A 17,186-nucleotide genomic window follows, 5' to 3' on the forward strand; every position below is an offset into this window, starting at 1 on the left:
TTGTTACTTTATGTCCTGATACAGCAAAGCAGTTAAGCATGTGAGTAGCCCCACTAAAGTCAGTGGGACTGATGCAGGCCCTCTGAAATGAGAGACTACAGCTTAATTTTGCCTTTGGATCAGGCCCATTGGGATTACTCACATGCTTAAAATTAAGCATCTGCTTAAATGCTTTGCTGGATCAGATCTTACTGCATAAGAATTTGCTTTTCGGAAAGGTCTCTTCTGCATTGCTGGCCTTTCCTCAAACTACATTTTACTTATATTCAGAAGAAAAAAGAAAACACTCAGAAAAATTACCCAAGGAAAGGCAGTAGCAAAACACTCTTAATGAAAGACCAGAATGCTGTTACTAATCACTAAATGTCATAATAAAGGTAAAGCACAAGCCTCCAGAGCCAGATCCACAACTACAGATGAAATACACAGTGTAAATCAGGAAGGGTAGCTTAAAGCTTACCTTTCCACTCCCTTGATGATCCTGGAGCCATGTTAGCCAATGCTCACCTTTGTATTTCCTGGATTCCCTGTATCCAGCCTGAGAGATGCTCTAATTTACGATGGTCTGCAAAAGGCCTCAAGGTTGCTGAAACACAACCAAGGATAAACATAGCCCAGGGTGCATGCACCATGCCCCTTTTCTCCTGCTTATGCCAGCAGCAGGACAAGAGTTCCTATGTCACTCAATAACAGAATATCACCCTTCCATTGGAGTGACCCCTCCTGTGATGGTTAAGAAGGCTTTAAGGTTTCCCTGTAGAATCTGGCCCCTACAGAGCAATCTTGACAAATATGATTAAGGATCTTTATGAAAGAAATTACCATATTGAAAAGGTTAACATATGTTAAAATAGGGTGTAAATCCTTTGTTCATCATAATCCAGTAGTCCTCAGGTAAGGCATTAATGGAGCACGAATGGATTGTGCTGAAACAAACAAGGTTAGTTTCTGCCCTTGGGGCAGATTCTCTTACTTGGCTGCTCCAAATGTCAGTCCCATCAATCTATCAGTTTCTCAGCACTACCTTTCAGGGATAAGGAAGCAGATGAGACTGCTTCTTGGGCAAGGGAATGACTTACTCTTGTATAGAACCATGTGACTTTGAATTTTAAGGAGTACTCCTAGCTAATTTCAATGGGGAGTGCTGCTTAAAAAAGGCCAATGACATTGAACATGCTTACAAAGTATTTTTCCTGTCCCTGTCTAATGGCTAGTCCATGTAGAGAATAATAATCACCTTGCAGCTCATGGAGTTACTACTTTAACTCAAGTGGGAGTGATATCTGTAGTTGGTGTTGAAGTCCCAGATTCAAACTCAGCTGTCGCTAGGACTGCGTACCTGATGGTGTGTACACTTTCTGTCCTTCCCAAAACAGGGGTGGAGAAATATTTCTTGCTTTCATCAGTATTTTCACATAGGGCCTGATCCAAAGCCCATTGATACTAACTGAAGTTCTTCCATTGACTTCAATAAGCTTTGAATCACCCCACACGCCCCGTTGGTATCCCTGCTTGGCGGCTTTTTGGTTCCGGCTACACTGAAAAACATCTTATATGTGCCCACTATACAGAGGCGTAGCCAGAACTGATTTTCTGGCAGGGCTTGTGGTTGACACGACTGGGCACAAGCCTTATGTCACAAGAGAAACAGAGGCTGATAAAAACGCAGGATGAATTGCTTAAAATCTGATTGGGTGGGCCTGCTTTCCAAGTGGGTGGGCCATGACCCACCCAGGCCCACCCATAGCTACACCATTGCCACTACATGTATTTACTGTAGCAGAAGTAACCTTGTGTCAAGAACATTTTTTAAAAAGAATGCGCTGTCTACACTTGTGGACAATCTGCAAGCCAAGACAATTTGAACTGATTTAGAACATGGCCCAGTATGCATGGAAACAAAGCATTTAGATGGCAGCACAAGGTAAGATTTATTTCACCCAGCTAATGAGACTTTCCTTCACACTGCCACCATACGCTCCCAAAATAGTTTGTCTCTCTCTACTGGCCCAAAGCGTCACTGAATGTGGAAGCAGTGATTCATCTGGCACCTGGTTTGAATGCTCTGCCCTGGAGCTAAAGAAGCAGCTCCAGTATCTCATGCCAAACAAAGTTCTGCTATACACTTAGGCTGTGCCTAGACTAGAGGTAACTGAACTGGCAAAATTGCATGAGTGTTAAGTACCAGCATGTCCATGCGCTCCATGTTGGTTTGACTGAAGTTCTACCCTGCATCCACATTAATGCTGCAATGCTCCATTGCAGTCTCATTGACCTCCAGGTATCTATCCCCAGTTCTTAGCATAGCTCTCTGAAACACTGGCTCCTCAGAGATTTTAAAAGGCTTCTGGCAGCCCAGGAAATTGTGGGAGATTTCCTATAAGTCCTTGGTTACCAAAGCTATTTCTTATTACTTTTCTTAAAGTTAGGCCAGGTTGAACACTTGCTCCTGAGTCTTGCTTGTCAAGAAGCTTTTCAGAAGACCTGCAGAAACATAGATATGAGGTGATTACTGCAACAGTGTTGTCTGTTCTGCTATGGCCTAGATCCCTGTAGTTAATTATAAGATTATGTCACGGAGGTCACGGATTCCCTGACTTCCAGAGACCTCTGGGACATTTTTTGCAGGTCTGGAGCTGTCAGCTGGTGGAGGCCCTGCATCTCCCAGTTGCCGTAGGCAGTGGGGAGACCCAAGAGCTCTGAACCACCGCAGGCTGCAGGTGTTGGACCCTCTCCCATTGCACTGGGGCTCAGGGGCTCATCCTCCCCCCCTCTTGGGCTTCAGTCATCCCCCATCAGCCCTTCTGCCCCATTATTTTTAGTATAAGTCACAGAAATCATGGGCTTCAGTGAATTTTTGTTTATTGCTATGACTTTTTCTAAAAATAACTGTAACAAAATCTTAACCTTAACTCTAGTATTGGAGTGCCAGTATCTGTGGGGAGAGTTAGAGACCAACGCCATGAGTTGCAGTTCTTGTTGCAATGGTTGTGGACACTCCCATTCCCCTGGAGCAGTCAGATCAGAGTAGTACTTGCGGATGATGTTCAGTGGGTGGAGTGGTGCTTTTGGGTCAGGGCCAGGAGTGCAAACTGGTGGGACAGAGTTTGTTGGGGAAATAGGATGAGCAGCCAAATTTCCCCAGTGTAGATCTGATCTTGGATTTTCTATACATAAAGGCTATCGTTGATACAGCTAAGGCAAGGGATATTAGGTGATTACAGCCAGACTTAGCCTATAATTCTTTATAACATGTCACTTGGGATTTGGTGGTCTTGAACAAGAAAACTAGCTCCAGAAACCAGGTTTTGTGCGGTGATTTAAAGCCCAACTTCCCTGATCTCCTGTAAAAAGTAAACACAAAAGTCTTCACCTGCTCAGTAGAGCTCAGAAGTGGAGCACCGCACCAGAGGAAATCAAATTGTTAAAGGAAAAGAGAAGGAACATGAAGTGCTCACGTGCAGATTCTGCATAAGCTCATGTTTTTCCTGATAACTTCATTTCTCTGATCTAAGTCCCTTAAAAGATTTTAGCTCAGTAATTCACAGTTTCTCCCTCTTCCTCCATTCAGTTTCACTGGTCCCTTTCTATCAATATCTCCTCCTGAACCAGTGGTATGTTGAATTCTGGTCCTGACCTCCTGATGCAATTAATGCCCTATGGTTGCTCTAAAAAGGACTGCCTTATATTGACCGTTTGTGGGCCATTTCATGGGCAGAGAATAGCAGGAGTGCAGTGCATTGCAGACACGTTCCTTATGTTGTTTGCACAGTGCCGAGCACAATGGGGCCCTGCGGCCTCTTATAGCTACTGCAATAATAAAAATGGAGGAGGGGGCCAGCATAGAACTGTTACTTCAGTCCTATACTGGCCAAAGATCCTCCTCCCATGCTATGGGTTCTCTGTGGTACGTAAAACAGCAGCTTCCTAAGGCAAAATCAGGGATGTTTCCAGCATGCATTTTCCTTAAAGTTGCTTGTCAGCCTCTGAATCTCTTGCTCCCCAAAATCTGTATTACAAACTTTAGTGCAAACTACTTAGGATCCAAATTCTGCATTGATTTATACCAGGCTCAATCTTAATGAAATCCAAGGGATTGCACAAGGCCTAACTCAGCACTGAATTTGGTCTCAATAGTCCAGTTTCTTATCATGTAGCATAAGGGGTCTGTGTATCTCCTTCATGAAACATGAGAGAAAGGAGTTGGGAGCAAGTGGAGGTGGGGTATTAGCATCTGCAGTGTGGCTATCATGGGAGGTTAAGCACTAGATGCATTTGCAGTGTTACCAGCATGGAACTCCTGCTGCAGGTTTACTCTTGTAGGAGAAAAGTCTCAAATGTATTAATTTTGATGCTTAATTTTTGGGCACTATCTAGGCAACTGAATGGAAGTGACTCATTTTCAGAGGTGCTGAGTACCTGTAGCTCCCTTTAACTTCGGATGGAAGTTGCGGGTGCTCAGTCTATTTGGAAAAAAAAAAAGGTCAGGCAACTTGTACTGCACTTAGCATTTCTGAAAACTGCAGAGATCTGAGTTAGAATGAATTTACAGACACTATACTGCTCCATCCTAAAGTGACAGCTGTGTGATCAACAAGATAGCAGGGTTACTAAGAGACAGAGACCAAAATGATGCAAACAGCTTGTTGTATGAGCATCTTTCCTCCCCACCCATCATACTAATTACCATAGCAGCAACTGGCATCTCTGGCAAACTGAGGGCAGACTTGGAAGGGAAAACAGACAGTTCTTCTTACTAAAATAAACTCATTGGTTTAATATATATGAATAGGAGAGAAAAGGACAGAAGTTTCTTCTGGCTGAATATTCACTATTCTGCCACTGAGAAAATCATTTTAACAACTACAATTCACTCACAGGCTTTGGAGAAACTTTCTAACACTGGATTTTAGGGCAAGTGCAGTAATGTTTTTGCATTCAATGGCTTTCTTTAAAAGGTAAATTGTGGAACCTGGAAATTAACCAGAGGGGATGACAGAATGCACAAAGTATCAGGTATGGGGGGGAAAATGTTGAACTTCCCTGGTGCACAGAATTAGATCCTTCCAGGGTGCACTCAGCTGAAGTAATTACAGTATGGGCTGTGTATTGTGAGGTCTTTTCAAATCTTCAATCTCAAAACTCTTATTTTCGCCAAGGAAGAGAGAGAACCACACGTGATGGATGCTAGCACTTCAGGAAACTGCTCAGATACCAGTTATTCAAGTTCTTATTCAGATCAAGCCCAAACTGAAATCCTCCATTCTTCCACAGAACCATTATACCACAGGACGTGGTGGTACAAGCTTACCAGATGCTGCCTGCCAGTGAGCCTCAATTCTGTTTTACATGGACCACCTCCATGATTAAATTAACTCAGACTATGGGCCTGTTCATTTCTTGGTCTTTCTGCTGAAACTCATTGTAAGGTGACAGCTGTGATGGGCAAAAAAGGGGGATTTAATTTAATTTATTTATTTAAACCATATTTACTTAGTATTCTTAAAGAAACTCACTTTTTGCCATTCTCCCTGCCTCTTGTGCTTTCCTTTTGGAGGAACATGTATACAATAGATTTACTGGCAAGGATGTTTGCAGAAAGCAGATTTCAAAGTGGTAACTGCAAGTATTGAAGGAAGCCAAACTATAAATTCTCACATGCAAGTGCTCGCATACTCAACCAATCAGGAAACAGAAACAACATCATGTGCCTTAGCTGATAATCACAACAATAAAAAATGGTTATCAAACACAGCTGTTTACAGTCAAGCCATAGTTTTAAAAGACTTCTCCAAAAAAGCTCAAGTACTTTCAAATATATACGTGTGAGGAAATTCAATCTACAATCTGTTCAGTGATAGGCCTCAATCCAGAGGACTCTAGATTAATTTATTCCATTATTTGTTACCAATTGTTAAATCATCTCTAGTAAAAAAGTGAAGGAGGACCAATTTCACCTAGTCCGTTTTCAGAGCAAAAACATATTTTTACACAGAAAGAGATCACTACCTCCATTTTAGGTTAGAAGTGTAACAAGAGCAACATCTGTATCCAATACCTCATACAAGCAACATAAAACAATCTAATTTTAAATTGCGACACATGCAAACCAGCATTTACAAAACAGTTTGGGCAAACTGTCTGACTTGAATGATCAAGAGTCACACTGCTCTAGGCGTTTAAAATCAATGCTTGGACATCCCTGGCCCAATCAATCACTGTACCCACCTTCATGAACAATCCATTTGTGAGCAAGAGGAATGAACTAAGAATTAATAGTTCAGTAAACCAAGAGGAAAACTATTTTTGAATTAAAAGAGAAATGGCGATAGGGAGGAAACACTTTCTCTGCTTATGGACAATCCAAAAAATGTATGGCTGAAAGCATAACCGTAATATATATAAATCATAAAATACATTATGTTTTTGCACAGAATTTGTCTTTCCTAAAGGCAGGAAGAACACAGCAAGGTGTGGGTAGATTCTAATTGATCTGTGCTCTTTATTACCAATTCTACATTACTTGCCACCCAGCATAATCATTAAGAGCCAGATTTTATGAGCCTTATTCACAGCGTGTAACAAACATTTTATGCTGCAAGCAGTCTTAGAGTAGAAGTTAATATACTCAGCATAGGTATGAATGGCAGATCAGCCCCAGAACTTTTAAATAATGACCAAATTCATTCAATTAATTACCTAATTCATTCAAGTAAACAGTTGTTTATGCCTAACTCTGTAAGAACTTTACAACTTCATTCAATCATCAAGACATTTCACATTATAAAATTTAACTCGTCTCTCACCAAAAGGAGTTATACAAGCTCAATCACTTGTGTAAAATGTTAGAGTCAATATTCTACCATTTCTGGAACATGTTATCAAGAAAAAGAGGAAGGCCTTTAACAAAGCACTTCAGCCCACTGAAACTCATTACAACCTACAGACAGAGTAACAACAAATGAACAAATGTTCAGTGTTGATAAGGTTGTTATGAGACCCAGGACTAAAGACATCACAGTGCCTGCTATCTTTAGGCAAACAAGTAAGCTGGGTCCTGCCAATTAATAACTGCTATTGTACTCGCCTCCAAGCATGACCTTGTTACTTATAAGCTATTAAAGCAATCCATACCTTTGTGCTCCCACAGATTGTACCTCTGTTATTTCCACAGCATTAACAAATGAGACAGCCTTCGGACCTCCGTAAGAGGGTGATCTAGGCATCCCTGTAGGAGATGATGGGACCTGATGGCCTGGTGACTTGTAGGAGCCATTGCTCATCCTGCCCTGTAGTGCCTGATGGGACTGGACATTGTTATTGGCTAAATCGGCTTGAAGGGAAGTTGTGGAAGTCCTTGGTGCCCTGGCCATTGCACTTGAGAGGGAAGACACCGAGGACTGCAGTATAGGGTTCCTTGTGCTAAAACTGGTCGCAGTCATCAAATTGTCTCTAGAGCCATATCTCATCACCATGCTGCGAGGGTCTTCAGACAGCGCACTGACTTGCTGAAGGCTATAAGAGCTAGGGGTGTCATACACACCCGAGTCTGCAAACACCGAATCTGGGTGTGAGTGGAGGAGCTTCTCCCTCTCTTCCATTTCTTTCCTCTCCTGGATGGATGCCATGATGGTTTTTGAAAGATTGTCATAACGGACGGGAGAGGGATCCCGCTGGTGCGGAGCTGGGCCCCCCAGCACCGGGCTGAAGCTCTGTGGAACCTGGCGCTGTAGCTCACTCCCTCGTAGATGACACATTTTGGCTGACAAATATGGTGAATGGTACCCGATGGAGCCAACAGCAGAATGGGCTATGCATTTCCTCCCTGAGGGGGACATGGGGTTTAGCAAACTGTCATAAGACAGACTTCCGTTTCTGTTTGACAGAGAGTTGGGAGAAAAGATGCTTTTGTAGGGGGTGGACGCAGCCCCTTCCGATTTTATTGGATGAAGGGGCACTTTGTCTGTCCCTCTCCTGCTAGCAGACTTCAAGCTCAGGGATCGCGAATTGACGGCGAAGGAGTCTATCTGGAGTGGGGAGGACTGATAAGTCTTGTGAAGGGAGCTCTTTCTGTAGTTAGGGATGTCCAGGTTGGGCTCCGATTGGTAATCAAGGACTTGGTTGTTCTCTTCAATCAAAACTCCTTGCTTGTGTCCCTCCTGCATGGTGATCTAAAACAGAGATGAACATGAGAAAGGAAAGGCACACTATGACGGGACACAGCACACTACACTGGCTTGCTTCCCCTGGTGAGTGAGAAGTGTATAGTGAGAACAGAGCTGGGAATCAGGTTATCCCAAATTTTAAGCCCAAATCTGACAGAGATTCATTCTATGGGTTTGGGCATGTTACTTAACCTCTATGCCTCAAATTCCTTACCTGTAACTCAGTGATAATCATTTACCTCAGAGGTGAGAAGGATTAATTCATATTTGTTAAATTGTAAGTATTATTGATTGTAATAAACATGCTGAGGAGTGAGCAACAAAGCCCTTTGCAGACAGAGGTGATCAACCCTTCCAGACTGAACCCCTGTCAAAGTAGGTCAGATTTTGGCTGGACAACATTAACCTTGGAAAACTTTGTCCCTATAGTTTAGAGATAACATTTTCCAAGAGTAGCTTTCAGTTTCTGGAGTTCCTATTTCAGAGAGCCCAGCCACATACACTTTGGGCTAACTTTTTAATCATGCTGAGCAGCCCTAGATTCTGATTGACATCGATTGGTTTGACAAGTGCTCAATGATTTTGAAATATAGATCAAAGCTCTTTGAAGTTGAGCAGCAAAAAATTAAGCCGCCCTAAGTCAAAGGTAACTTTCAAAAGTTGTGGCTTTGATGCAGAAGTGAAGGAGTTTTTCCCATTGCATGTGCTGTGTGGGAAAGAGTGTTGTATCAGACAAGGAAATGTAAACACCACGTTTTATTTATACACATTGAAACCATGAAGAAACCTCTCTGTTGTAAGCAACTACTTCAATGTATATGGGAAATTGCCTATAATTTTGTTCAAATTTTACTTAAAGGCCATTTTCTGCTAAGCAACTGATTTTTGCTGGTCCCTTAAGACAGATTTCACCATAACTGACAATGAATTGGTTATTGGGACTCTGCAAAAGAAAGGTGATCAGTGAATACATATTTACTAAGAAAGGGAATCAATACAGCTCATCTTTTCTCTTTTCAGTTTTTTTTAAAAGGAAAAGGACCCGACCTCCCTCCCCCTCCCCCCCCCCCCCAAAAAAAAAAAAAAAAAAAAAGCATAACTGACAAAAGGAAGCTTTTATGCTCATTTTTACTTCAAGATTGTGTCTTTGAGCTGGAAGATAGAGAAATATGCAAGATAGCTCACCACCTTTCTCCATCATGGAAATAGATTGGATTCTTCTCTGGAAAAAGGAATGAGGGACTCTACTCAATGAGGGACAATGCTGCAAGTGGCTGGCCAATTTCCCCCCACGGGATGGTCCACTCTCCCTCCACCCTATTTGTGTTTATTGTTCATGAATGGTGCTAAACTGACAGGCTGAATACTGGTACAATTCAGGCAGTAGCAGCACAATCTTCTTCACATCAGTACTTCAAGCCTGAAGCAAGAGGATAGTTACTCCCAAACCCCTAGATGTGATTTGGTCACCATATCTATTCAGTCCTCTGAGACTGCCAGAAGGTTGCCAGCTGGCACCAGTTTTTGTGATATGGACTCTTGTCTACTATGAAGACCACTAAACTGATTTTACATGGGTCAGTCAGCTTAAGGTAACCTTGTCATTCTAGGCTAGATTTGAACAAGAAACCTAGCAGTTAAAAGATACTACACCCAATTACCAGACACCGCCACTCCCCTGGCCTGATTCGAATCTATATTGCAACACATCCCAAATGAAGAAAAAGGCTCATCCATTGGTGGTTATGTCATGCACTGCATCTGGACCTGGAATACTGTCTGTACTGTGCTACCTGCTTGTACACATCAAAATTGCAGGGTAAGTGCTAGCTGATGTGTAAATATATTTGGAACTCACTGGCGAATCATTTGCCAGGTAATAAAGATGAGATAATAAGCTTTTTGGATACAACCCGTTTGGTGCAGTACTCACGTTCTGAAATGCTTCCTTTCACAAGGCAATTTCTGCCTCATTATGGGGACAGATCTGGAAAGCATGATTTATAAGTAGTTCCTTCAATAAGACTAAAACCTCAAGTTTATAAAGCTGATGAAGAACGAGAATGAGCCCACACGGCCTTCATTTTCAAAGTTAAAAGGAAATTGCCAGACCTCCCTTTGCCATTATCCCAGGCAGTGCTGTTTAGAATAACCCCTTGGAAGCCTGAATCTGACTTCTGTTTCATTCCTCTACTATATTCCTTTCCTTGTTTGCAAGTATACCCTGGATGTTATTGTAGGGTGGAAGTTGGAGGAGCTGCTGAAATTAATTTTAAGGAAATAGCATTGGGGTATTTGTTTAAGGGAAAATGTCCATCCACATATAAACATTTGCATGGATTTTGCCAACGTATAAGGTAGAACAAACAGGCAACTTCTGAGCCAATTTTTGAGGACAGAGTGTCCCTGTTATGACCTTTTTTTTTTTCTTTTTTTTTCTGTTAACAGATAATAAAAAGGGTTAGTTTTTAAAGCTATAACCCAAGCTCTGAAAGTGTGTTAAGGCAATTCAAAAGTACCTAGTCTTGCATTCATTTTAACAATAATATGTACCCACAAGGAATTCTTTTTAAGCTCTTTTTTGTTTTGTGAGCTTACATGTTCAGGCATCACCAGAGCATATCTGTTGGCCTAAAGGATCTGATCCTGAGAAGTATTAAACAGACACAAACTCCTATTGATGTGAATGGGAACTGGCTTTCATGTCAGTTGAAGCTGATGGAAGTTGAGAGTATTCAGGATCAGATCCAAAATTCAGTAAAGCAACAGGGCACATTTTTCAGTAGGGCATCTTGTATTGGTCATGACAGTTACAACAATGCTGAAAAAAAATGATTTCACACAGAAAATACTGTACGTTTAATGTGTGAAACACCATTCCATATAAATGCTATTAATAGTAACTTCTGTATTGGAACATTCACAACAGCCTTGCAGTGAGTTCAAAATCAGATTGAAGTAGCCTAGTACTAGTTTGGAACAGGTTCCTCTAGAATCTGACTATTGTGGCATGCTCACCTGCTCAGCTGCAGCATGGTAGTGGACTTTGGGATTGTTGCTGAAAGCTGGTCGATACTTATACATAGCAGGAGTGGGGGGACTGATCAATTTAGGTGAAAGACCACTCTCTGAAAAAACAAATGTCAACAGATAGCGTGTATTAACAGTGTGTCTAAAATGGCACATTAATAAATAGGACAGAATTGTATACAAACCCCATAAATACGCATGGCAATTTACAAATTTAATTCCAGTCCTGCGAAGGGTTAAAACTCTGTGTATGCGTATTCATGCGCAGAGTCTCACATGGAAGTAGCTATACACATGGTTGTAACTCTTTGCAGGATTGGACAGATATACCTGACACAGTCTGTGGTCCATAGAGTTTACAATCTAAATAAAACAAGAAAACCATAAGACATAATAGGCCCTTGGCAGCTAAAGCCAGAGTTACTAACTTACATCTTCTCCCAACTGCAAAATGCAGATGGGTCCAAACTAAATACCACCACATTCAGGAGTGTTTGGATCTAGAAAGTTCAGACCAGGATCTGAACTTCTCAGCTGCCTCCTTTGGCTTAACCATAGCCCTAGACTAGAACATCGTGGGTTCTGGGAGATTTCAGATCCACATCCAAGCTCTGAGTCTAGGGATTTATCTCTACTGTAAAGCCAAACAACCCTCTCTCTGAAATTCCAAATTACCTCTGACAGGTTCTTTGTTGGATCTCATCCCAGTTGAAATGCAAACACATACGCATGCCTATCCAGTATCTAAGTGATATATTCTGAAACAAGCAGGGTGCAGTGTTTTCCTCTTACTGTCTGCAGTGGATTCTACATTTATATCAAATCTCTTAAATTAAGAATTAAGATAATTAAGAGCTATTCCCGAAAGAACAAAGAAATCCACATTCCATGAAGGTTCTGAAAGAACGATGAAAGCCCATTAAGGACACCAAAATATTTTCACAGCATCAAAAATAAAGTATTGATCAGGATACTATACCTTCACTGGTTCCCAGCTGCCCCTTTAGCTCAGAGTACTTGCTTGGATCTCCTTTGGGAGGCAGAGGTGGCTGGATGTCCATGGTTTTATCCTCCAGACCTTCCAGGCTAATTTTAGACTGAAAATAACCATGGACTCAATCATTTCCCTCAAGTGGTTTAGACAACAACATGTGCTAAAATGTTATAGATTCTACAGACTTGTCTACACTGGGAAATGCCATAGTGGTATACTGTGTGTTAATGAACACAAAGTTAAACACAATCTAGCACTCTGTGTACACCAAGCCTGTTATATTTAAAACCTAGGTTAACCACAATCAGGTGACATGATTGTAAACCCAACAGTCCTTATCTACACAGCGTCAGATCATGTTTAACCTCATGCTCATTGATACAAGTATACCATAGTTGGCATTTCCCTGTGCAGACAAGACCTCAGCAACTAGTGTTCCTTTATTACCAAGGAGGCCATTCCAGGAGTTCACTACATAAAGCTTGAGAGAGGATTCCTACTGTCTATAACATTTAGCACCATAGATCTTGCAGCACTTTCCCAAGGTAAAAGCACCATTGTTTCCGTTATATACAAATAGAGAGAGAGACACCAAGATGTAGAATGATCTGCTAAGGTCACGCTGCCAGAACTAGGAATGGAACCCAGTTCTCCTGGATGCCAGGCCTACGTCCGATGCACTGGACCACCGTGCTTGCTGTTGGTTTGAGGCTCAGTACGTGCCTCAAGTAAGCCAGCTCACCTAATGGTGCTAGGGTTCCTGCCATCAGTACAATCTGGTGGATTAATTAAAAAAAAAAATCAAGGGACAGGAAGTGAAAAGACCCGTGCCAACTAACTGCCATAAAGAACAATGCCTACCCTTTTGTTCCTCTCCTATTAGAGTGTATAAGGAGGACCTTCAGAGGGTCCATAGCTCTTGGCACTATTATTCCAAGTTTACTTTCTAAATTCAGGGCAGAGGACTTGACTCCCTTCATGTTCCTCCAGTGGTGTGTTATCTCTAAGAGCCTCCCAATAACAGAAGTTATTTTCAGCCTTCTGCTGGGTTTCACGTTGTACTCGTAGACAGAGAGTATTGAAGGCTGCTTTACCTTGCTTCGGTTAAGATTGGCTTGGATCCCATTGTCACTTATCCTCACTGTGATCTGTCGCTCGGATAGATCTGGTCTGAAGAAAGGAGGCTTCACACTCACAGCCTGCTTTTTCTTTGGCTCAGCCATGTACCTGATTGATTATTCAATAATAATTGTTAAAAAAAAACAACAAACCTAGGCATGCAGACAAGACAACCCCACTATTTGCAGTGCAGGATTTAAGAGATCTGGCAAAATCTATAGAGTAAAAGGACATTTATCTCAGTGGATGCCTGCCCAGGAGTGAATTCGGGAGCTGCCACCAATAAAAAAACCCAGCAATTTTGAAGCACTGGTCACCAATGCAGTTCAGATGAGGAAGGGGAAGAGGGCAGCACCCTGTCACACACACCCAGTAAGAGCATTTCCCCAGGATTTTGGAAAGTCTATAGGAGACATGAATAGTAACGTGCCATGACAACTGTGTTTTGGGAGATGACTTGGTTTATCAGCATCTAGAAGAGTTTAGTTCTATCAGGAGAAGAACCTCTCGGGGAGAAGTGGGAAAGTTAGACCCTTGCTAGGGATGATAAAATTGGAACACAGGAATGATTCTGAGCTGGTGGATTGCTCCATATTACTCTCCATCCTAAGAACCCCACATTTTATTGTGAAAGGAGCATTCGTGGGAGTTGGTTGAAAAGTGGTAGAATTTTTCATTGCTGCGGGGACCCACTTTAATGTAATTTAATAGTCGGGAGCCTGGAGACTTAATCCCATTGTATTTTTCATAGTGAATGCCGTTGTAAATATTTAGTGCTCCCTGTGAAAAGGTCCTTGTACCCAGACAGCAAACAAAGGGAAGTTTCACTGGATATATATTAAGGTTCACATCACCAATGATGGACATCATCCACCCTTCCAACCACCTTTCCTGGGATGTCCTGTGTATATTAATTATTACAGAAGTTGCTCATCTAGATGCTTTCGCAGTCATCACCAAATTAAAGTGCCTTGTCAACAATCCCCGCTTTCCCAGATGGGAAGAGAAAGGGACAGTGTCTTCCAACTTGCAAAACTGCCATGAAAATTCACCAGACTAAGCGTGATCTACTCAACTGCCCTTTGCCATGATTATGGATAATGAAAACTAATGTCATTTTAGACACTTATTAAAAAAAACCACAACCTTACTCCCCAGTTAAATGGGCGAGTAGAATTTTGCAAGGTTGCATTTACAAGGATGAAAACTTCCTCTTACATACTTGGGTAGGATCCATCAATCTGGCAGCCCCTGCTAAGAAATTAAAAAACTTAAAGGAGAGAAAGTTTACAGATAAATGGAGGTAAAACAATCTGATAAACTTAAAGGAGACAGCACCACCATGTGATACCCACTGACATATCAAAATATCTGCACTAGCTTCTTCTAATTTGGACAGTGAACTGGATATCTCAGCAGTGATGGTTTGCTTGCTGGCTCCCACAAGTTCACGAGGGAGAAGATATGTGACAGTTTGAATGGGCCTTGATAAAACACCAGGGCTATGTACACACTGATGGCGGCAAATTTGCCACCGTCAGATCAATTTTTCCAGATCAATTAAGCGGCAGTGAAGACACGCTCAATCGATCCAGAAGTCGGTCTATTAAAACCACTTCCAAAAAAAGCATAGCGTTGCGTCGATGGGAATGCATTTCCCATCGGCACAGCACAGTGGAGATGGCGCACTAAAGGGAAGTTATGACGTCAACAGGAGTTATGCAAGCTGCTTTGTGTAGCTTGCATGACTCCCGTCGACTGCCGCTGAATGTTGCTGGCAGTGTAGACCTGCCCTAAGACTGTGTTTTCTAAAAGTCTGTCTGAGGATGGCAATGGCATTTTAAAAGTGAAGATACTACTCAATACCCTAACCTAGCAAAGAGACTGGAAAGGAAAAATGACTGTCCAGTTTAGATGCCTAATAACACCCTGCTCTCCTAAAGTAGCTTGACCAAATTCAAGTGATTTTGGTCATTTCAGGAAATTTAGATTCCAGTACTATCACTTTAACACTAGAAACAGCCTGCTATGATTTGCTTGGTGTCTAATCAAGAAAAAACACATACAAGAGATAATAGCATATGTGGGTTGAGATAGCTCAGCACCTTGAAAAGTATATTCAATCCACTCATACTACAATTAAAAGGATGTGCGTGTGTGCTGGACAACTCAGCACCTTGGACGTCGATGTTCAATCTTTTTTGTTATATAAGCAACATTAATATTCACAATCATTGTTTCAAAGGGCAAAGGGACAAATAAATCCGCTGAAAAGTAAGGAACCATAAATAAAATACAAAATCGCAAACTGTAGCACCGGGCATATCTGTTTTATGATGATGGAAGATGTCTGTGAGATTGAAAGCCACAGCTGCCTTGAATTAATTATAAACCTAAGGGGCAAAAGGCTGGTTTTAGATACTTCATTTCTTTCCAGCAGTGATTAGAATCTTTAATGTGTACTTGGGAGGGGAGTGTACCACACAGAAAGTATCTTGTGTTAGGAAGATTACAGCTGACCCGGATCTGTCCAGTTATTGAATTTCACTGGATAAGGAACTCAATGAATTAATGTTAGAGGAAAGCAGGGAACGGGAATAGGCTCTCAACCACGATTATTATTTTTCTGAAAAAAAACCCAACAACCCAGCCTTATGATAAAATGGCTCAGTAAACAGAAAAAGCTGTCGATACGATATGGCCTGCTAGTCATAAATACTTGTTTTGGGAGTGAAGATTGTGAATTATATTAAATGTGAATGGCAAGACTGGTTAAAGCCATGCAAAATGCAGGTAGCACTGTACAAACTTCTCCACAGCTCTGCCAATGCACCACTGCCTTGACATACTGTACCTCTCCTCAGCAGATACTGCTAGTGGAGATGAATGGTGCCAGACCCTGGGCTGGCTCAGAATGTTAAGTTTTGTTTACCTTGTGACCCAAGTTTAAGAATAATAGTCTTCCTTACCTGGGAGCCAGAGGGCTGCAGAGCACATGTTCCACGTTACCACAGCATCCTCGAGTGAAAGGATTCACACCCCCGCGGAACTTACCCGTCACCTGGAAAAATATTCAGTGCAGCGCTCAATGCTCTAAATGTGTAAGAGGCACCAGTTAACACTTAGAACCCCAAGAATGAGTATTCCTGTCCTCGCTGTTCTGCATCTTCACTTTCCCCAAGTGTTGCTCCCTCCCTCTGCCAGCCCCAACAACATAAAAATCCTGAACACCTAACTTCCTAACCCCACACCTCCCCATTATGCTACCATCTGCATGTTGGCTGAAGGCCTCTGCCCAAAAGTCCAGACAACTTGAGGCTCCCTGTCTGCAATTCACAGTCATCAGCTTCAGCTCCCCGTGTTCTTCCTGTCCCAGGGTCCTGTCTGCCCTCAGTCTGACTGCCTGATCTGGCCTGCTTCCCTTTCATGTCCCCTGGCAAGACATACTCTAGTAGCTTCCAAAACCTATGGACATGTTCCTTCCTATGTTCCTAATATTCGATGAGACCAATGATTCATCTAGCCCAGCATTCCATTTCCAGCAGTGGCCAATCCTATATGCTTATCTGGAAGGTGCCAGGAAGTCCATAGTGGGCAGTTATGGAATTATGACATCTATTGGGGAATTGGCTATTTTCCTAACGGTTAAATCTCTCTAGATTGGTGGTATTCATTTCAAACTTTGTGTCCCTGGGACAGAGTTTCATGATAAGCGTCATTCTAGCCTTATAGAGGATATGGAATCATACTATCGCTGCACAGCATGGGAAGCCAAAAAAATAAAAATTGTCATATTTGAGTAAATATCAGTAAAGCCAGATTCTACAATACAGTGGTAGCCATTTGCAAATAACACTTTTAGTCACGGTATAGTCCTT

At 42.0% G+C, this 17,186-nt stretch overlaps 1 protein-coding gene across 3 annotated transcripts in view; it reads right to left on the reverse strand.

Annotated features, from left to right (window-relative positions):
* ZDHHC8 (zinc finger DHHC-type palmitoyltransferase 8) overlaps positions 1-17,186 on the reverse strand; it is a 210,097-nt gene that overhangs the window by 45,952 nt on the left and 146,959 nt on the right. For all 3 annotated transcript variants that reach the window (XR_010918246.1, XM_067539823.1, XM_067539820.1), the window contains exons 6-10: positions 16,278-16,369; positions 13,284-13,416; positions 12,175-12,292; positions 11,184-11,293; positions 7,135-8,171 (exon numbers count right to left, since the gene is read on the reverse strand). Coding sequence is in view for 2 of the 3 variants with exons in the window: in XM_067539823.1 (XP_067395924.1) it covers positions 7,135-8,171; positions 11,184-11,293; positions 12,175-12,292; positions 13,284-13,416; positions 16,278-16,369 (1,490 nt within the window). In the remaining variant the exon portion in view is untranslated. The remainder of the gene's footprint in view (positions 1-7,134; positions 8,172-11,183; positions 11,294-12,174; positions 12,293-13,283; positions 13,417-16,277; positions 16,370-17,186) is intronic.

This window comes from Emydura macquarii, unplaced genomic scaffold (genome assembly GCF_026122565.2).
Source record: "Emydura macquarii macquarii isolate MOO-44397 ecotype Brisbane River unplaced genomic scaffold, CSIRO-AGI_Emac_v2 contig_554, whole genome shotgun sequence".
In the NCBI taxonomy this organism is placed as follows: Eukaryota; Metazoa; Chordata; order Testudines; family Chelidae; genus Emydura; species Emydura macquarii.